Here is a 23,112-nt window from a genome sequence, read left to right on the forward strand (position 1 = left end):
CCATGTATTGTTTTTGAGAAGAGCATCTATTTCTACCTTCATGGCATCCTTCCACTCTGGTATTGACAAGACTTCTTGCACTATCCTAGGAATGGGAATAGCAGAGATAGATGCCAAAAAGGACTTATAGGATGGAGACAAATGGTCATAAGTCAGATACTTAAAAATACAATGTGTTGTAGATGAAGTACAACAACGTTTCCCTTTGCGGATAGTAATTGAAAGATCAAGATCATCCAAAGGAGGTGAAGGCTCAGTAATGGGAGGCATCTCATTAGGCTCAATGATGGGAGGTATCTCATCTGTAGTAGGATGTGAGGGAGTTGTGGTACCTGGATTTGGAGCCACAGAGGAAAATGGAGTTGGCCTGGACTGCTGAGGACCGAAATCAACTTGTCTTCACTGCCTATGAAACACCCTCAAGTTCCTACACTTGTGACAACCCTCATTACACTCCCCTTCAGTGATTGGGACATTTTAAGGAATTTTTGATGTGGGTAAACCCATCTCACTACTCTCCCTTTGAGAAAAAACTCTATGATAGTAGGGAACATCCTCAAAGAAGGTCACATCCATAGAAACAAACTGTTTCCTAGAAATAGGTTCGTAGCAGCAATATCCCTTTTGATTTTGTGCATACCTAAGAAATATGCATTTGGAAGCTTTAGGGTCAAACTTAGAACGATGAGGTCCAAGAATCTGAACAAAACAAGTACATCCAAAGGTTTTAAGGGGAATAGTGAACAAATCCTTATTGAGGTATATGAGGCTGAATGGAATTTTCATGTCTAGGACCCGAGAAGGAACCCTATTGATGAGGTACACAACTGTATGGATAGCATCCCTTTAGAAATGTATATGAACATTGGAGTTTAGCATAATGCTTCTAGCTACCTTCAATATATGTTTATTCTTCCTCAGCAACTCCATTTTGCTGAGGTGTACGGGGACAAGTGCTTTGATGAATGACCCCATGGTCAAGGAAATATGAGGTCAAGGGTTTTGCAAAATACTCTTTGGCATTATCTGATCTGAAAACTTTGATTTTGATTCCGAACTGGATTATGACCATTTGATGGAAGTTTCGAGTCAGAGTAGGGACCTCATCTCAAGAGTGCATAAGATAAACCCATGAAAAATGAGAATAGCCATCAACAAACAATAGAAAGTATTGGTATCCCCCCATAGCAATGACATGATATAATCTCCAAACATCAGTATGCACAATTTCAAAAGGAATAGTATTTCTTTTATTGCTCAAAGAATAGGTTATTCTACAAAGCTTTGCAAGTTCACAACTTTCACATTTTAAACTAGACATTTGGACTGACTCAAACAAACTCCTTAAAAACTTAAAAGACAAATGACCCAATCGATTGTGACAAAGCATAATCTGACTCATAGACTGAGAAACAGAAGACCTTCCAACTTTTTTATCTTCCTCATGCAGACACCCTCCAATCAGGTAGATTCCATTCGTCTCACGGCCAATCCCAATCACTTTCATTGTCTCCAGATCCTGAAAAACACATTGGTCAGGGAAAAAGTAACTGAATAGCTTTGATTTTTAGTGATGCTACTAACTGACAACATGTTAGTACTAAGTTTAGGAACATGCAAAACTAAGGACAAGGAAATGGCATCCAATAATCTAAATTTCCCTTCCCAGAGATGGGAATAAGAGATTCATCAACAATGGATACTCTATGTCTGCTAGAGGATAAGCAATAAGTAGTAAACAGAGAAGATAAGCATGTCATGTGGTCAGATGCACCTGAATTGCACCTGAATCTATGACAAACAAGGTCCATTATTACTTGGGCCTAAAACATGATATGTTGATGCCCGTGTACCCGAATGAGCAAATGCCGAAGTAGGAGTAGTACATGTAATTAGTGGCTGAGATGAGGGAGCTGAAGTACCAACTTCACTTTCTAACTGAGTCAGAGCAGCAGCAGCTAAAAGTGTCTAGGGATGTGGCTCTTGTGCTGGAAGATGATGTACCATCAGTAGTAATAGCCACATTGGCATTCCCCATTTTATTTTTGAGCTTTGCTGGCATTAAATGTGGATATAACTTCCAACAACTATCCTTGGTGTGCTTCAACTTCTTACAATGGTCACAAATTAAGTCCTTTTTATTCTCCTTTATGTTCCTTTCCTTCTCACCCCCAAATTTTGGTTTCACAACTGTCAGGGATGATCCCACAGACTAAAACTGCAACATAACCTTTTTCTTTTATCAATAGCACAATTCATTACGTAATCTCAGTAAAAATTACAAAGAGGAAGACAAACTTTCTTATCTTCCAAATACAGTTTGAACCCCAAGAAAGGAAAAAAGAGAAAGAGAAGGAAAAAAAAGAATAAAATTACAACTATACGCAAAACATTGACTCTCTCCACCCCTTGTTTAGCTAACCCATTAGCAAAAGAATTAGCTGATCTTTTTACCCAAATGATTTTAACTTCCATTCCTCGAACCAGCCATCTAAATTTCCTCCTCACATTACTGTAATGCCATAAACCACTATTGTCTTTATTCAGCCATCCTACCACCACCTCCGAATCCCCCTCAATTATGAGTTTGTTGATATTCATCTCCCTAGCATTTTGGATTCCTTCTATAACTATATGGATCTTGGCTCTAAGAGAGCCACCCACTCCAATTGGGCCTGAAAACATGGCTAAAAACAACCCCATTCTCATCTTTAAAAATACTCCCAATCCCTGATTGTCTAGGATTCCCTCTGCAACTTCCATCAAAGTTTAGTTTTATGTAACTTGCAGGTGGGGGGGGGGGTCCAAGACACAATCATCACTGTTTTGGTCTGGGACCAGTTAGCAATCTCGCCCCATTTCCTTAACATGTCATCCATTGTATAATCTGTGAATAGTTCTAGGGATTTCATCCACTATACGACTCCTATAAGGATCAAAGCCCTCAATTCTTCAGTACCTCTCTCTACTTCAGAGAATATCTTGGTGTTTGTTTCTTCCATAAGGACCAACATACGCAACCCTTAGTCCTCTTCACATAGTCCTTCCCCTTTTCATACGCCACCTGAAAAAAGAAGGGGAAAACATATTTTGCAAATTTGATGGAGGGTTCCAACTACACCCAAAGAGGGAGAAAGCCCATTCCCAAATAGACTTTGCCAATTGGCAAGACACCAGTAGGTGAAAACTAGTCTCCCCATCAGCTTTACAAAGAACACACCAGTGAAGGGACAAACAAGTATTGGGTCTTCTTTTGGAGCAGATCACTAGTATTGAATCTTTCCAGAAAGGCTTCCCAGCATAAACTATCAACCCTAGGAGGAATTGGCCTGCACCAAACCTCATTAACAGGAAAAGGGAGGGCTACAGGACTGGTTTAAATCTTTGAAGGAGGCACAGGAGAAAGAACCAGTGGGGGTGGGGGTCTAGATTCTAGAGTCCACCTTGGTAGGGTCTAAAAAAATATTGTCAAGAAGCTGGAGGAGATTCGAAATACTGTCAAGGTTTGAGTCTCTCACAGCCCTTCTCAAGCTCAAATTCCACCCAAACCCAAAGATGGAGGAAGAAGGGGTGATGAAAGAGGAAACCGACTCATTTTTAAAGTCAGATAGGGCATACAAAGAAGGAAACCGGTCCTATAGGGGGGCATCCCCCACCCAAGTGTGTTCCCAAAATTTTATGGAATTACTTGAATTCAATCATACCTGATAAGAGGGGAAAAATTGGTAACAACTCATGAATGGCTTTCCAAGGCGAAGCGCTTGTGGTCCTAGCTTGGATTCCCGCATCCCATCCATTCAGCTCCAACCCATGTATGATTGCCACTATCTTGGCCCATAATTTCTCTTTGTCTAGTGGGAATCTCCACAATCATTTCCCTAGAAGGGCCAAATTCTTTTTTCTAATGTTCCCGAGTCCCAAATCACAACTGTCTTTATTCCTGGTCACCACTTCCCATCTTACTCTATGGTCCCTATTCTCTTCTCCTGGCTCCCAAAGGAAGTCTCTCATCATCTTTTCCAATATGTTAGAAACCTTTACTAGGATTTTAAACACTGAAAGGAAATAAATAGGTAAATTTGCAAGTGTAGCCTTAATCAGCGTCATCCTCCCTCCTAGAGAAAGGTAATTCCTTTTCCAAGAGGCAAGTCTCTTTTCAAATCTTTCCACCATTAGATTCCAGAAACTCTCTCTCTTTGGATTGTTACCCAATGGCAATCCCAGATAATTCAAAGGCAACTCTGAGACTTTACTTCCTAGCACTTATGCATTCTCCATGATCTCTCCCTCTTTCAATTTCACACCCACTACACAACTTTTCTCAAAATTCACCTTCAAGTTTGACATTTGTTCAAAGAGTTGTATCACCAATTTCATGTTCCTTATATACCCCATATTTCCCCTTTCACAGAACAAAATCGTATCATCTACAAATTGTAGATGGGTGAGGGGGGTTTCCTCCCTTCCAACTCTCCAACATCTAATAAGACCCCTAGAATTTTCTCTGAGTCAGTCTCCCTAAAACATCAGCAATCAGTGTGAACAAGAAGGGAGACAAGGGGGTCTCCTTGTCTTACACCCCTAATGGCTGGAAAGAAGTCAACAACTGTCCCGTTCACTAGTATAGAATAATGACAATTCCGAACACACCCTATAATCCTTTTGCACCTTCTAGTTCCAAATCCAAATTTGGTCATAACTTTCCTAAAAAAATCCCAGTCCACCAAGTCATAAGCCTTTTCTAGATCCAACTTACATACCACTCCCTTCTTCCTATCCTTCCTGAAATTCTCCACACTCTCATTAGCAATTAGAATTTGATTTGTAATTTGTCTTTCACTCACAAAGGCTCCTTGATTTGGTGTAATGATAGTTGGTAATACTTCCTTCAGTCTCAGAGGCAACACCTTTGCAACGATCTTATACAAGCTATTTACCGGACTGATTGGTCTGAAGTCCTTTGGATGCAATGCATCTTTCTTTTTTGGGACCAAAGCTAAAAAGGTGGAATTTACATCCGGGTTAACCACTCCTCTCCTATGAAATTCATCAAACACCAAAAGAAGGTCACCTTTCACCCTATCCCAACAGTCTTGGTAGAAAGACATTGTGAAGCCATTCGGACCTGAAGCTTTTGTTCTATCCATAAAGAACACAACATCCTTAATCTCTTCCAACTTCAACCTTCTTTCCAACCTTCTCCTGTTATCAAACCCTATTTTTGGCCAGTCCAATCCTTCTAACCACACCCCCTTACTTACAGGCCTTCTGAAGAGTGGATTTAAAGTGTTTCACAAATGCTCCTGCAATCTCATCTTGTTGTGTTAACTCAACTCCATCCACTTCTAGTTTGGAAATAAAATTTCTCCTTCTCCTCCCATTTGCCAAAGAGTGAAAGAAGCTAGTATTCATATCTCCCTCTTGCAACGATTTACATCAAGATTTTTGTTTCCAGCTAATTTTCTCCTTATGTAGGCAGTCCTTAAGCTGACTTCTCAAACCTCTTCTTTGTTCCTTGTCTGACTCTCCAAAATCTCCCCTTTCTTCTTTCAAATCAAGGCTCTCAATTTGGTCCATTAATGTTCTCTTTCTTTCTTTTAACCTTCAAAACTCCAATTGATTCCACTCCTTGCTCTTTGCTTTCATAAATTGTAGCTTCTTATGGAACCTCATCATTTCCCATTCCACTACTGGGTTACACTCATTCCACCACTCCCTTACTCTTTTAGTGATCCCAGGGTGGAGCAACCACATATTTTCAAACGTAAAGGGGGCAAGTCCGCCACTCCTCCTCTCCTCCTTGCAAATAACTATAGGCCAATGGTCAAAAGTCAATTTAGGAAGAGCCCTAGAGTCTAAATTTCCCTAGTGTTCTTCCCAATCCAAAGAGAACAAAAACCTATCCAACTTGGAGCATATGGGACTCGATTAGAGATTTGACCAAGTGAATGTCTTATGGGCTAAAGGTAACTCTTTGAGTTCAAAGGCATCCACAAACCGGTTAAACTTCTTCATACTAGTTGTCACCCTTTGATTAGCATTGTTGGTTTCTTTCGTGAATCTAATCACATTGAAGTCCCCACCAATGCACCAAGGTCCATCCCATAGCCCTCTAACATCTGCTAGTTCCGCCCACAAATCCTTTCTTTCTCTATAATCATTTGGTCCATAAACATTTGTGAGCACCCACACAAAATTATCCTCTTGTTGCTTAAACTTCATTGAGATTGAGTATTTTCCAATCAGTTCTTTCAAACCTTCCACCACATCCCTCTTCCACTTTGTCACTATCCCCTCTGAAGCACTCCAAAAGGGAGCAGCTACCCAGGTAATCCCTCTGGCTTTACAAATACTCATTGCCCATCTATTACTAAACTCCATTCTCTTGGACTCCTGCATTAGTACAATGTTTGGGTCATACCTCTTTATTACCTCTTTGATCGTTGCTCTTTTCCTCGCACTTCCTATACCCCTCACATTCCAACTCATTATCTTCATGGTCACTTCTATTTTAACTCCCTTCTTCAAAAACCACTACTTCCCCCATTTCCTTCTACCTCCCTTTACCCCAAATTTCTTGTCACTTTCCACATCTCTTTTCAGTCTCTCAACTTTGCTCGGTTTCCTTTTCTTTATTTTAATTTCCTTTTTCTTCTTCTTCTTCTGTAGGCCACCTTTCAAAGCATTCAAGTCTTCCATTCTACATCCCAACTTCCTCACAAATTCTGCTATCAAGTCCTCTCTATTAGATCACTCCACCCCTGTCCTCTCTAAATATTCCCCTCCTCTTCTTCACCCCTCCCAACTAATCCCCCCCTCCCCCCTCTTCTCTCATTTATATCCTTCCTCCACATCATATTTTGTTCAACTTCACTAAATATTTTCTCAATAATTTACCACACCTTCTCATTCCTATACCTTATGTTGAAGATTAATTAGTTATGATGTTTTTCTGAGTAGATGTTTTAAGTTAGTTGTTAGATAGGAAGTGGGGACCATAGTAGTTATGCAAGTTCAAATTTTATTATGTTTTTTGAGTGTTATATACGCTGTTTTATGTTTTGCCGCCCTATAAGGGCATAGTTGTCTTTGTACTATTTTATTATTTTAGTATAAATAATAAGTGAAGGGGGTGGCCAGATTATTGCTCTCTTTTCTTTCAACTTCTCTTCTTTTCCTTCTCTCTTCCTTCTCTCTTCAAGAAACTATTTTTTTTCATATATATATTTTTTTTAATTCAGCAGATTTCTACTTGGTATCAGAGCATTGGCTAGGGTTTCTTGAAGCATTCTCATGCAGCCCTAGATCAGCTGACTGCATGTAGTAAATGGCTGATCGATTTGTTATAGATTGCCCAGTTCTTGGAGTTTTTGGTGGGATCTAGACATCAGGAAGGTGATCTACTGTTCGACATCAAAATCAGGAAGAACTGGAGTACGAAGAAGAATCCCAAAAAAGTTGGACTCTTTGTTTTTTATCTAATCTTGGGTGCCTAGGTATTGATAGTTTTCTTTTGATTTTCTAAAGAGAGCGGTTTGGTTTCTCAAGTTTTCTAGGCCTACTGGAGTGATCAATTCATTTTTCTCTCTGTTGAGAGGCATGGGGAGGAGAGAGATTCCCCTCCAGCTAGGGTTTTCTTCTTCCGGAAGGGTTGATTTCTGTGTGTGTGGTATTAAATTATTTTTTGAAGGTCTCCAATCTATTTTTTTCTTACTGTTGAACTGTTCGAAGTAAAATGGAGAGTTGGAATACCGAGATGAAATCTACCGGTACTGTGGGACTGGGTGTTGGAGGTAGTAGTGATATTTTTGGGTTTGGGATCATTACTACAGTAAAACTTGATGGTACAAATTATTTGGAGTGGGCACAATCAGCTAAGATGGCTATTGGTGCCCGTGGAAAATTAGGGTATCTCATTGGGGAGGAGAAAAAACCTGATACAAACTCTTCCCCCGATGGGTGCAAGAGAATTACATGGTAATGTCTTGGCTATGTAATTCTATTTTACCTCATATTGCAAAAAAATTCCTATGGGCTAATACTGTTAAGGAGATTTGGGATGGAGTGACTGAAACCTACTCTCGGAAGCAAAATGAAGCCATAGTCTATCAGTTAAGAAATCAGGTGATAAGTATGAAACAAGGAGAACCTCTTGCTATTTATTTCTCCATGCTGAAAACCCTATGGCTGGAAATATATCACTTAAAAACTGTGGTATGGGAAAGTGTAAATGATACAACTTATCACAAACTGGTAGAGAGGAATAGGGTTTTTGAGTTCTTGGCAGGGCTGAACCCTGAATTTGACATTGGTAGACAACATATTCTTTCTAGGGAGGGTGTGGCACTCTCTCAAGCCTATGCTTTTGTCTCTGGAGAGGGGAGTAGGAGGAATGTAATGCTGAGAAATCCTGGGATTGACCAGTCGGCTATGGTTGGTACAACAAAACCTAAGCCGAATGGAGACAAGGGGGAGTAGTGAGACTAGAAGGGAAGATAAGGACTTGGTGTGTGATTATTGCAAGAAGCCTAAGCATACCAAGGACACTTGTTGGGGGCTTCATCCAAATCTTATGCCTGTTCGGATAAAAAACAAGAAGGGAAATGCAAATGTAGCCACTGCATGAGACTCTTCAGTCCCTTTCTCCCGAATTGAGTGAGAATCCATTGCAGTACCAACAGTGAGAACAAAGTTGGAGAGGTTTGGACAACTTATGAGTAAGAAAGATTCACCCAACTCTAGCCTTCCAGATGGACAGCAGAATGCAAGAGCCAACTATACCACTTCCTTTGCACATACAGGTAGTTCATATGCAACTGCGAATCTTGCATCCACTTCAGGTAAGGAGGGACCTCCCTGGATTATAGACTTAGGAGCATCTGAGCATATGACTAATGCCCCTACCATTTTCAGTTCCTATTAGTTGTGTTGTGGTAGAGACAAAGTCTCTACAACAGATGGTTCACATATGCTCATTGCTGGGAAGGGGACAATTAGAGTGACCAATGATATAACTCTGTCATCTGTTTTACATGTCCCTAGACTTCATACCAACCTACTGTTTGTTAGTTCTTTGACAAAAAAATTGAATTGTTCTGTGGCCTTTCTTCCTGGTAATTGTGTTTTGCAAGCTCTGGAGTCAAAGAACATGATTGGGAGTGGTTGTGAGGTGAATGGAGTCTACCTTCTGGATGAGATTTCGAGACATCAGGGCCATCATGTTAGCAACAGTAGTAGTAGTGGGTCAGAGTCAGTAAACCAATTTATGCTTTGGCACAATCGCTTGGGACATCTTTCTTTTAGTTCTTTGAAATGTCTTCCCAAAGTTGTTTGAGTCTGTTCAATTATCTACTTTGGAGTGTGAGAATTGTCAGTTAGGAAAGCATTGTAGGCAGTCTTTTAAACCAAGTAATAAAAGTACTTCTGCTTTTAATATTGTTCACACTGATGTATGGGGGCCATATCAAATCCCTTCCATGGGAGGATTCCGTTACTTTCTCTTGTTTGTGGATGATTATACATGATATTTTTGGATATATTTGATGAGATCACGTGATGAGGTCCCTAACTTAGTACGACAATTCTGCCAGATGGTTCTCACACAATTTGGAGTGAGAACTAAGGTTTTTAGATCAGATAATGCTAGAGGGTACTTTGAGAAGGACCTAACCACGTATCTCTTAGAACATGGTGTAGTTTATTAGAGTAGTTTTGCATATACACCGCAACAGAATGGACTTGCTGAGAGGAAAAACAGACACATTGTGAAGGTGGCAAGGAGTCTTATGGTGTGTGTTTCAGTTCCTGTGCAGTTATGGGGAGATGTAGTTCTTATAGTCGTACATGTGATTAATTTGTGTTCCTTCACGGACTTTGGGGTTTAAGGTGCCATTTAGCCTCCTTTTTCTAGAACGAGATATATTTCATATACCTCTGAGGGTTTTTGGCTATGTTTCTTTTGTTCACATTCTTGGCCCTCATCGCAAGAAATTGGATTATAAGGCCAAGAAATGTGTTTTTCTTGGGTATGCTCAGAACCAAAAGGGGTATTGCTATTATGACCCAATGTCGATGAGTAGATTTGTCACTATGGATGTTACCTATTTTGAATCCACATTCTTCTTCTCGAGTGGTTCTCCTCAGGGGGAGAATTTTGGGGAGAACTCACAATCTGTTCCTCTTTCTGTGGTGCCTCCATCAGTTCAGCCAGCATCTACATCAGTTCAGCCACCACCTATACCATTAGTTCAGTAAACATCGGTTCAGTCAGTACCTGCACCTTTAGTTTTATTACCTAAGCCACTACAGGTAGCCTCACAGCAATATCAGCACCGACAGATGATGGTTGATTCCACACGTCCTCGACCCACACCACTCTCTGTCAGTCCTTCTGAAACTCCAGATTTGGCAGATGTAGTTCTAGGTATTTCTTTTGAGCCTGAGCCTGTTATGTTTTCTGATGATAATGTTTTTGTCCCTAACACCATTGTTGCAGCTGATCCCACTGACCTTGATCTTCCCATTGCACTTTGTAAGGGGAAGAGAGTGTACAACTCACTGCATTTCGCATCATCTTTCCTACAGTGCCTTATCACCCTCCTACCATGTTTTTCTTTCTTCCCTAGATTATGTATCTATACCCAGGAATGTTACTGAGGCTCTCTCCAAACCTGAGTGGAAAACAACCATGCAAGATGAGATGGATGCTTTGGTCAAAAATCAAACTTGGGAAATAGTTGATCTCCCCCCAAACAAGGAGACAGTCGGATGTCGATGGGTATTCATAGTGAAGTATAAGGCCGATGGCAAGATAGAGAGGTACAAGACAAGGTTGGTAGCAAAAGGGTGTACTCAGACCTATGAGGTTGATTATCTGGAAACATTTGCACCAGTAGCTAAGATGAATTCAGTTCGTATCCTTTTATCTCTAGCAGCCACCTATTCATGGCCCTTGTTCCAGCTTGATGTCAAAAATGCTTTCCTCAATGGTGATTTACAGGAGGAGGTATATAGGGACATTCCAGTAGGCTTTTATGAAAATGTTGGTAAAGGAAAGGTGTGCAGACTCAGAAAATCTATGTATGGACTGAAACAATCACGTAGGGCTTGGTTTAACAGGTTCAAAGGGGCACTCATCCGTTTTGGATACACGTAGACACAGTCTGATAACACCCTCTTTGTAAAGAGGAGAGATGCTTTAGTGTCAATTCTGATTATGTATGTGGATGATATAGTGGTGATAGGAAATGATCTGGAGGAGATTGATGATCTCAAAAAATCATTGTAGCAAGAATTTGAAATAAAGATCTTGGTGAGCTCAAATACTTCTTAGGGATTGAAGTTGCAAGATCCGAGCATGGGATCTTCATTTTACAGAGAAATTATGCACTTGACTTACTGCGAGAAACTGGAAAGCTGGGGACCAAACCAACAGACACTCCTATTGATCCAAATCACAAAATTAATGGTGTGGATGGTGAATTGGTAAAGCATGTGGGGAGATCAAAGAATGGTGGGCCGACTGCTGTATTTGTGTATGACACGACCAGATATTTCTTATGCTGTCAGTGTTGTGAGTCAATACATGCATGCACATCGGGTTCAACATTAGGAAGCTATTGAGAGAATACTTGCATATCTGAAAAAGCACCCTGACAGAGGCATTCTTTTCTCAAATCATGAGAATCTGAAGCTAGAATCCTATACAGATGCAGACTAGGCAGGATACTTAGATGACAGGAGGTCTACATCAGGAGTGTGATTGGGGTGATCTCCTGGAAGAGTAAGAAGCAAGCGGTTGTGGCAAGGTCAAGTGCAGAGGCTGAATATAGATCCATGGCTCATGGTGTCTCAGAAATTCTTTGGGTTAGATATCTTTTGAGTGAGATTGGGGTGAAAGCAGAGGAACCTATGAAGTTATACTGTGACAATCAGGCTGCAATCAATATTGCCCACAATCCAATTCAGCATGATAGGACAAAACACATTGAATTTAATAGACACTTTATAAGAGAAAGGGCAACAACCAAAGAAGTTTGTTTGCCTTATGTCTCTTCAGTGTTGCAGCTGGCTAATGCTCTCACTAAAGGGGTGGTAAGGAACAAGTTTGAACATGATTTACGCAAGTTGGGAATGTGTGATATTTACTCCCAACTTGAGGGGGAGTGTTGAAGATTAATTAGTTATGATGTTTTTCTGAGTAGATGTTTTATGTTAGTTGTTAGATAGGAGGTGGGGACCACAGTAGTTATGTGAGTTCAAATTTTATTATGTTTTTTGAGTGTTATATATGTTGTTTTATGTTTTGCCACCCTATAAGGGCATAGTTGTCTTTGTACTATTTTATTATTTTAGTATAAATAATAAGTGAAGGGGGTGGCCAGATTATTGTTCTATTTTCTTTCAACTTCTGTTCTTCTCCTTCTCTCTTTCTTCTCTCTTCAAGAAACTACTTTCTTTTATATATTTTTTTTTCTTTTAATTCAGCAGATTTCTATTCTTTCCTTCTAGCACCTCCCCATAGTCCTTCAATCCCCTCTCCCTAAAAAACACATTAATAGCACAAACTGAATTCACTTGATTACCTGGGTTTGATTGGAAAGATGGAAGAGGACACGTGAAACTGTTCCCAGCCTCCCTTTTATGTTTAGAAGGTTGTTAAAATTCTGTCTCCCTGAGTTGGTTGGTAAGCATTTTTGTCCTTTGGGCAACATGGCAATCTGTCCTCTCTACCCTTTGTTTATCTTTTATTGGTGTGTTCCTGCTAAGCTTCAAGTTCTCTCGATTTACCCCTTCTTTTACGCCTTGCACACCTAGAAGTCTTGGGGAAGGGTTATTCCGACTATCATCTTCAACCTCATTTACGGTCTTCTTTGGCCGTCTGGATTAAATCTCCGTTTCTCCTCTGTGCCCCCCTGGAATAGACTTGCAATGTTTAGCAGGCCCAAATCACTACATTGCACTCACCATCACCATTCACACTTCCAATGCTGGTACCCTCACCTGAACTGGCCTCTGATTCTTCATCGTTTACTGCGCAGTCCACTCATCCTTCGTCCAACTCCTCCCTTTCTTCCATTCTCTCTCTTACATACCTTGGGTTCAGTTTCTCTGAGGACATTGCTAAAGTCCTGATGACTTCAGCGTAGCACCCACTGTAGGTCACCTTGTTCGGTTTCTCTCTGCTGCTGCAGCTTTTTGCCCTAAGATCTCACGACTGTGGAAGAAGATAGATCATATGGTCTGTCTACAATCGGGCTTTTTCCCTTCCCTTTGCCCCGACCCATGTGATATTTTAAGTTGTCACGTGGGTCACTTAAATTACACCCTGGTTTAGTGGTTGATCCGCCCAGAAACTCAACCGGTTCAGACCAGGCCTTTCGGTGGTTTGATCCACTTAAGTTCTTTGCCATGTCAGCAAAGGAAATGCGGCCCGCCTTATCTTTGTTTAATTCAAAACAATTTTAATTAGCTTCCTTAAAGGCCAGCCTTGTCGCTTGGTATTCCCCAGCTGAAAGATTAAATGCTTTCTTACCTCCACGTGTCCACCACCCTGCCAGCTCACCTTCGTCTTCAACCTTGAGAGTTCTTCCCCACCATGCCTGTTCAACTTCTGATTCCTCCGACACCCTATTGATTCCAGCAGCCTGAATCTCAACAACACCCAGATTACTCTTATTTGCTTCCACCAGCACGCCTCCTAGACTCTGAACAATTTGTTCAAGAACAGAGTCCCACCATAGGTTGAAAGGAAGCCCTACTAGCTTCAGCCGAGTGCACCCATCTTGGACTGCGACTTTGTTACAGATTGGGCTCCAGTTCTGGACCTGTATGAGGCTTCCATCAATGACCACTGCTTTGAAGCTTATCTCCTGGTCGCCTGTATCAAAAATGCCCTTTGTCTCTGCAAACGGAAATAGACTTGCCTACTTATAATAGTCTATCTCCCCTGCAACTGCCTTCAATACTTCCTTCCAGTCTTTTACTCCCTTATCAGCCACTAGCACCATCCTTTCTTTCCATTCATCCGTCCTTGCTCCCACCAAAATCCTCCTGTGATTGGAGAAGCATGCGACCACCAGACTAGGGGTCACCGAATCTTGCATTTCTACACTCCCAGTAGTCTCCATCGTACCTACCTCCTCCTGGACCTTCATTCTTTCCTAAGTTTGTTTCTGAAACTCCTGTTGTTTCAGTCTCTGTCATCCAAATCTTGGTCACCATTTGATACAGTTCATTGGCTATCCAGTCCATTCTTCCAGGTTTTTACCTTCTGGTATGATAATTATTTGTTTTCTCCCTTTCTCAAACCTCTCTTCCAGTGTTACAAACAAACCCTTTGAGTTTCTTTTTCTGTTTGCCATGTAGGTTTTATTTGATAGTATGAAGGATTGTTTCCATTCTGCTAACCAACTTCCATTAGCTGCTCCATCAAGAAAACATTGAAACCAAGCAATCACTCCCCAACAAGGTAAACTGTTCCTCTTCTACCTTCCTTGAACTTCACTGTTAACTCTTTTTGGTAAGACCTCTTCCAACAGCAGTTCTTTTGACTCCACCTTGATCGATCTTCTCCATCTACCTAACTCTGCAAAATCCCCTGATCCTTCGTGTGCCACCTTCTCCATTTGTCTTACAGCCTCATCTACTTTAGGAGTCAATGATCTTCCCAGACAGCACTGATTTTTCTGAACATACAAATGGATTCAGTTCCATTTGTTTGACTTTCTTCACTTTGTAGAAACAACTGCAACATAACCTTTCTCCTACTTTCCTCACTATGCACTAAAGAATAGGCCTGAGATAAGGTCATACTCTCCCTTGTGAGTAATTGTTGTTTCACAATATCATACTCTGAATTCAGACCAGCTAGGAATTCAAAAACCCTATTGGTCTCAACTTGTTTTCTATAGGTTTTTGCATCCTTCTGACTTTCCCACTCAATAGTTTCCAGATGATCAATTTCATGCCATAAGGATTTCAAAGTGGAAAAGTAAACTGAAACTGGCTTCTCCCCTTGTTTGAGATTATTTACTTCATATTTCCGTTCATAGGCCCTAGCAACATTGAGTGGCTGATAGTAGGTTTCTTTCATCACTTCCCAAATTTCCTTAGCTGTTTTTGCCCACAAATAATTGCGGCTAATATGAGACTGCATAGAGTTACACAGCCAAGTCATGACCAAATAGTTCTCTTGAACCCATTTGGCATATGACGAATCTTCCTTGGCTGGTGTCTTTACATCTCCATTCACATAACCTAACTTCCCTCTGCCCCCAATTGCCATCATGGCTGACTGAGCCCATTCCAAGTAATTAGAACCATCAAATTTAACAGTAGTAATCTGAAAATTGTTTTCTCCCATGTTTGTGGCCCCCAAAACACCTTCCCCTTGAGTCTTAAACTCAGCTCCTGCCATTTCTGTAATAGGCTTATCAAGAGAAACCAGTTCTCAGCAAAGGGATTCCCCCAAAAAAAGTTCACACCCAAAATAAGCTGGTTTGGAAGCTGAAACAAGTCTAGAATTCACTTAGAAAACAATCTAGAATGCTGAAACTGATTTAGGAATCACCCAAAAGGTGTTAATTGTCAGGTCCGATCATAGGGTTAAGAAAAAACCTAGAGAAATCTTTGTGAGAATAGAAACAATTCTCAGCCGCACCTTCCAAATAGGTCACAGTCAAGTCTGATTGTGGGGTTAAGAGGAAACCCTAGAAAAACTTCTGAGAAAATAAGGGAAAGTTCAGCCGCTCCTTCTAGATAAGTCCAATCTATCTCTGACTGATGCCGGTCTCAAGAAAAGATAGAAACCCAGAAAATTCTGATCGCCACTTCCAATCTTGATCTGAACCCTAATCTTGATCCTTTTAACCTTCTCTGATTCTTCTTGATTACCAAAACACTCTCCAAGCCTCTGGACAGTTGCTAAACCCTTATAGTAACCTCCAAGAATCAGCCGATGGATAGTTCTTTCTAATCTTCCAGCCTAGGCAATTCTCATGTGCTCAGCTGGATTAGACACACATGAGAAACCCTAGATTGGCTCTGATACCAAGTAGGCAAATCTGGACTGTAATCAGTCCAATTCTTGATGCAGTTTAAAAGAAAAAAAAATACTGGAGAAGAAGAAGAAAGGAAGAAAGAAGAAAGAAGAGAAAGATGAGAAAAAAGAGTGATAGACCTTAGCTGCCGCCCCACTTATCTATTTATAATAACATCAGAAAATAAGGTGACAATTACATTAATGCCCCTACTGCTTCAAATAACTAATAAACTAGCATTGCTAACAGCAGCCTAACAACAAATATAAAGTGAACTAACTAACAGCAGTAGTGGGGACCACAATAAATAAAATAACAACAATATAATAGCATTAATTATTGCTCTACATTTCTACAAAAAGAATTCAGAGAAGAGTCTGGATTGACATGCACATTGCCGCCCCACTCAGCTATTTATATTAAAGATTTAAAAGATATCAAACTTACAATATTGCCCCTACTAACATAACTTATCAGCAACTAAAGAATAACAGAAATAACTAACTTACTGACACTACTAACATGCTAACAGTTAACATAAATAAAGATATTATTTCCCTACAACTCTACATTGACTAACAAGCACAGATACATGACAGGGTGCACGTACACAAACATAAGGCATTCTCCATTTTGTGTCCAATACCTTATCCCATTGAGATTTCTATACTGATGAAGGCAAGGGAATTTATGTTAGCTTGACCTTAGCTCAGCAGGCAGAGCAGGGGACTAATCCTCTAGGTTGCTGGTTCAAATCCAGCAGGTCGAGTGATCTGATTTTTGGTTGAAAAATTAGTCTTAATGCCTTGGGACTTAATTTTGACCATCTATCCGATTATTCTTGTAGGCTCCTTTTTTATTAACCTCTCCCTATGATTTCTTGAGGGCACATGAGTGTAAAGCATGTATTCTGTGGCACATATTAAAAAGTATACCTTGCATGAACACTTTGTTGCAAGTTGCATCTTTTGTTCCTTTTTTATATGAACTAAATGAAATGTTCTCTTGCAATATGGAATTCTTTGTAATTGAAAATAACAAGATAAAGTTAATTAAACCAAGCTATTGTTTCATTTAAAGGTAGGCAAGTTACATAGCATTTTTCCTTTTCTGTTTGATGATTATTCTATGTGTTATAAGCTAGAAACGTGTAGAAAATGCGGAAATTTATAGTTTACTAGTTCTGATGGAGAGTCAGATTCTAGAAAGTGGGCACTACGGTACTACCTCTAAAGTATACAAACTATGTGCTTGGTCTGATATTAATTACCAAATCTGGTCTAAGCTTTTGGTGTATACTCATTTTTGCCTTCCTAACTACCACATCGTACAAACTATGGAGTCCTAGAGGGACCATATTGAAGTTTTAGAGGGTGTTTGACAACATGGTTGGGAAATGATAGAAAGAGTATTAGTGGGCCTGGGTAGAGTATCTGATTTACTACAATGGTGCAACTTGGGTGGGCCTGGGTAGAGTATTAGTGGAAATTCTTCAAATTGGGCACCTGATTTGCACCCTTAGTTTATTTGTCTATTGCATTTCTTTGTTGCTATGGTGTGACAAAATAGCCGTAAATTTTCTTCCCAATTGTAATTTGACGTGTTACTATTTGCAATCTGTTGCTTTTGTTGTTTTCCTTTTTCCTTCTTGCATGTTTAATGCGGTGTATTTCCAAGTACTATTAGAAAAATTATATTAATTTTGCTGCTATTCAGTTTTCTCCAAGAGAAATGCTACTTCAAAGGGACCACAAACTTATTGAATTGGAGATCATAAATCAAGAAAAGAAAAAAGAAGGGGTGTTTTGGTCCCTAAACATCCTTAAACACCTTGTAGTTACCAAAACATCAATATTTTTCTTTTTATCATATAAATTTTCATGATTGCAAGGCTTGAGATCACTGCTAGCAATGCTCTTCGAAATTATATCCTATTATTTTCTACATTGTTTATGTGTTGTAATTAACACTGCTGATTGAGTTTATGTTATGCAGAGTGTACCTCTGGGGAGCTTTTACCTTATGAAGAATAATAATCAGCTTGGTGCTGGAGTTGGAAGTGACAAGAGTGGTTCTGTTGACAGACAATCATCAGTAGGTGGAAATTATTCTGATAGCATTCCTCAAACAAAAGCTTCCAAAATTCATGCAATTTCAAGATTTAATTCTTCTGGTGGTTCTATCATTGGGGTATCTTGCACAATCCCTCAATGTTCACCAAAGGCCAGCAACTGCAGAGAGAGCCATCCAAATAAACCTACCCATGTTCTGGGGGTTCATGAAAGTAACAACGTATGCTCAACTCAAATGTCTTCCACAGAGTTCAAATCACTTGTTGGAGAAAAGGAGCTTGTGCCTGTTAACAACAGGGTGCTTAGTTCAACCTCTCTGATCCCTCTAGGCAAAGTAAAGGTTGAGGAGTTGGGGAGTAACTTACAAGTCTCATGCAAGAATGTTTCTGGTAGTCATTCAAATGTTAACATGCTAGTAGTGAAGAGTGAATTGGAAATGTATGATGGAATTTATGATCAGTTAGACCATATGCCACTTCGAGAACGGATGGAGTTCCTCGTCTCAAGAAAGTTTCCTAAGTTAGATTGCCCCAGAAACTTGAAACACTCACGGAAAGATATGCCTAATCTAGGAAATCAACCTCCTGCTTCGGAAAATACTGAATCTGGAGGCATCAACCGTCGACGAAAAAGGAAAAAGACTGCCACGTAGTTTTCTATTCTATTAAGATATTCCTTCTCACTTTCTATTTTTGGAGTCTCTAGTACTTAATCTGATGCTTAACTTGTCTTGAAATGAATCACAGGGACTCGGTTGAAACAGCACTAGAAGAAGATGCTCCTGGGCTTCTTCAGGTTATTGTTGTTCTTATTATTACTATTATTTCTTTTCTTTTTGTTTTAAATTTTTAGTTTCAGGTTATTTTAACTTTTTTTTTTGTTATTATTACCATTGTTTTTATTATTACTATTATTTGATTAGTAATAATATCAGTGCATTTATTAGTTATAGGAAATATATTTATATACAGTCAAACAAGACAAACATGAAGGTTGGGCGAAATTTAATTTGATAGTATCCATCATTGAGATTCTTTAAATAGTATCCATTGAAATTTAATTTGATATAACTCATTGGGGGGGTGATGAAGGGATGGGAGATCCATCATATGGATGGCCGAACTTTGCAGGAAGGTTGGGCAAAATTTTAAAAATTTCTTTACTCCCATCCGGGAATCTTATTCCCAATTTAGAAAACTGCATTTTCAAGGTTCGTTCTTGTAACCAAACCAGACCAAATCTAAAACCAAAATGAGGGATATACCTGATACGGAATCAACGCAAGAATGCTTCTCCCAACGTAGGTGTTCACGCCCAAAGAGAGTACCAAATCCTCCCTTCACTGAAGATGACACAACTTAGGGTGAGGTAGGATCAACAGGTAGTTCTTCACCAAGAACTAGTGATTCTTCAGCAAGAATCGAATGGGACAATGAGCACATCCTCTAGATTGTTTCTTCTCACAAGAAACAATATCAAGATCCAATCTTGATCGAATCCAAGAACTGGAGATTGAACAGGGTGGGGTGGCAAGAGCAGGAAGAAAAAGAGCAAAAGGCAAGAGCAGTCTAACTGTGTTGTCTTCTCTCTGTATTCAGCGAATGTGTCTTTGGAGGTTCGCTCTGCTCTCTTATTTATAGCCTTAAAGAGAAAATTTCCTAATCCCATTAGGAGTTTCCTAATCCAAATCTTTTATTTGGATCTGGACTCTTTAAGTGATAAGGATAATCCCTTATCTTATCTGTAGATAAAAATCAGCCTTCCTAATCAAATTAGGCGTTCCTTTGATCCAAATCTTTATTTGGATCTGGACTCTTTAAGTGGATAAGGATAATCCCTTATCTTATCTGTTGATCCAAATCCCAGATCCACCCTTATTTAATTAATCTAATTAACCTAGTTTGAAATGGGCTTTTAGGCCCATTAGGCCCATCAAGCTTTCAGGCTCACTTCCACTTTAATGTTGGCTAGCTTGGCTTTCTTTGTATGGCGTGGGGCCCTATCATTGATCTACACATCAGCCACATGGGTTCAGCCTAGCTTCTGTTACAAGGCCTGGCTGAATTCAATGCTGAATACAGTGAACCCCCGAGTCCATCACTATGGGCTCTTAATGGGCCCAACATTTACACTAAATGGTCCTTGGGTCCAGCCATCTTATGAAGGCCCAAGGACTGTGGGCAGATGCAAGATTAGTCCATCAGGTATAACCCTCAATGGTCTTACACTTAACCTCGCAACCCATACTGATCAAACACTGCCCGACAAGAGAGGACCTCTCCCTCGGTTGCAAGGTGTAGTGCTACACTCTCTACTCACATAGATCCTGGGAATTAAAATCTTTTTTCAAACATTTTGAAACCATAATATATATATATATATATATATATATATATATATATATATATTGCAAAAACAAATTTCAACGATTGAAATCAACTGCCAGCAGTTTAGGTTTCCATCAGAGAGAGTGCATCCCCGATCATTCACTTTGTCCGACAAAGGGGCTGATCCTGTCACTATGATCACCCACTCAGATGAATTCTCAGATTGTCCCAACTTACCCAGGTTTTGACCCCCTCTAAGGATCTCACTGATTGGTATATCAAAAACAGCCCAATCCGACACCTAGTGCAGTATCATAATCGAGTCTAGGGGTTAGGTGTAACATTTTAGTTTTGCCCATCTATCTCCAAGGTCCAAGGTAATATTGGAATTTTGGTCTGGTTCAAGATTTCAAGAAAACCCACACTGCATGTACCTCAGGTCTCACCCTGGCAGCTGAGACAAACCACCCCAACCAACTTGGTGGTACATCAGTGTCACACCATAATAACATGAACCAAATATGTACTTTATTCATTTACAATAAATGTCATAATGTACATCATGCTGATTGGAGCTAAGGGCATACACTGTCTAACAGGTGAAATGTTGGTATTGGTGGAAGTATTGTTCATCCAAATGTAAGAAACATGCTAGAAATATTGGATGGAAATATTGTAAAAATAATAGGCAGAGTGAAGTATTGTAAAATATGCAGAAATATAGAATATATTTTATGAAATGTTAAAAAGAAGCACAGTGGGAGACCAATAAAAGACCTTCCTCCACGCCTCGCCACTCCGTTTTGGAATACAAAGATTTTCTAAATTTCCCTTTGAAAAAAAATCATTCAATGGTAACTCCGTTTTCTTGGTTGGTTCTACATTGAGAGAGGGAAGGGATCGAGCACCCCTCTCTCGTACATATTGAACCCCCAATGTTTTTGAGCTTCCCTTGCAAAGAAAAACATGCATTCAAGATGGTGATAATGCAGTAGTATGTAATATTAATCTAATCAAGAAGGACAATAAGAATGAGCTCAAGCATAGGAGTGAGGTCTCCTACCCACCATCCCACTCCAACTCTGTTTTCAGTTTGGAGTCGTCAGGGATATGGTGCTTACCCCCTCCCCCCTTCGAAACCTATCAGACCCCAAACCATACCAAAGAATTGAAGGGGGGTGGGCTCCAAAGCATTCCTACAACCTCCCCTTGCTGTCATGGCTCAAATGAACACCCACAATGTTATATAAGATGCAAGAAATAGTGAAAATGGGAGCTTAAAGTGCTTCTAGATGTCACTTTCAAGTGAATGAGGAGGGAGGTTTTCTCATGTTTGAAAGGGTGGAAACTACTATGTTGTAGTGTCAATGGCAATTTGGAACATCTCCTAGGTCCAAGCAGTGTAAACCTAGGGTTATGAGGGTGCAAGGGCTACGAAGAGAGAAAGGAAGTAAGCAAGGGGGAGAGAGAGGGGGAGTGTTCTCATGTCTAAAAGGGTAGAAACTACTATGTTGTAGCATCAATGTAAACCCAGGGCTTAAGAGGGTGCAGAGAGTAGAAAACGAAGAGAGAAAGGAGGGAAGCAAGGATGGGGTGTGAGAGATGCTATACTGGTGGTGGGGTGTGTGTGTGTGTGTGTGTTGGGTGACCTCTTTCTCTCTCTTTCTTGTGCGGAGGAAATGGGTTTATCAAGAATGGTGTGTGGCTATTTTGGAGGAAGTGAAAATGATTCTAATAGATCAAGTGATCAACCAAATAATCTATTCAATAAAAAAAAATTAAGATTTTACTTCATGTCTGAAAAGAAATTTTGAGTTGGCTCAAAGTGGTAATTATGTCATCAGGTGGGCAATTGTGCTGCTACTCCACATGTCTACAATATTGTTTCCAACCTATGTTATAGTACAATCTCATGTACTGAAATGCCAATGATTTTCACTGGGGATAATGGCTATCCAGTAATGTTTAATGTTAGTACCCATGGAAATGGATATATGTCATGGAAATATTAAGAAACATGTGGAGTTGTGGACATTTTTAACCATCGGGGGAGGGGGCTTCTGCACACTTCTCACTCTAGAGGCTGAATATTATTACAGCAGGTATTTATTTTTTCTGATACAATATTGGAATGAGACTGATAGATATTGTTGTCTGAACAGGTGTTAGTTGACAGAGGGGTAACGGTTGATGAAATTAAGCTGTATGGGAACATGGACGAGGAAGATGCCTTGGATGATTCACTGAGTGAAGACAGCTTTGTGGAGCTTGAAGCTGTGATTTCTAAGGTTCAGCACAATTGTTTTGTTACTTTGGCATCTCTTTTCCAGGCATCTATGCTATCTTTTGTCAATGTGTTTATGTTTTTCCTATATTTTTCTTTATCTTCTACTATAATCTACTGATTAGAAAAGTTATTCTTCATAATTAACCCTCCAAAAGAAATGTATAATCACTTCAAATTAGCCAGGTGGCTGGTTCTAAAGATTAGTCATATATTCAAATATACATTGGTCTATTTTTAGAGAACATTTGAGGTATATTGAGTTAAGCACTTGAAAAATGATTTTGGGCATTTGAAGCTCAGCTCTCTTCGGCCTTATATAAACTCAATAAATTTTCTCTATTCCTGCTTTTGACCAGTTTTGGCTGAGCCGGCTTGCTGTCATCTGA

The 23,112-nt window shown here is 39.9% G+C and overlaps 1 protein-coding gene across 2 annotated transcripts in view; it reads left to right on the forward strand.

Annotated features, from left to right (window-relative positions):
- The window catches only part of LOC104607369 (uncharacterized), a 47,554-nt gene that overhangs the window by 18,290 nt on the left and 6,152 nt on the right, over nucleotides 1–23,112 (forward strand). For both annotated transcript variants that reach the window (XM_010272997.3, XM_010272999.3), the window contains exons 6-8: nucleotides 18,036–18,760; nucleotides 18,859–18,907; nucleotides 22,602–22,727. In XM_010272997.3, the coding sequence (XP_010271299.1) occupies nucleotides 18,036–18,760; nucleotides 18,859–18,907; nucleotides 22,602–22,727 (900 nt within the window). The remainder of the gene's footprint in view (nucleotides 1–18,035; nucleotides 18,761–18,858; nucleotides 18,908–22,601; nucleotides 22,728–23,112) is intronic.

The sequence above is a fragment of the Nelumbo nucifera genome, chromosome 4 (assembly GCF_055504915.1).
Source record: "Nelumbo nucifera cultivar China Antique chromosome 4, China Antique-T2T, whole genome shotgun sequence".
NCBI classification, from domain to species: domain Eukaryota; kingdom Viridiplantae; phylum Streptophyta; class Magnoliopsida; order Proteales; family Nelumbonaceae; genus Nelumbo; species Nelumbo nucifera.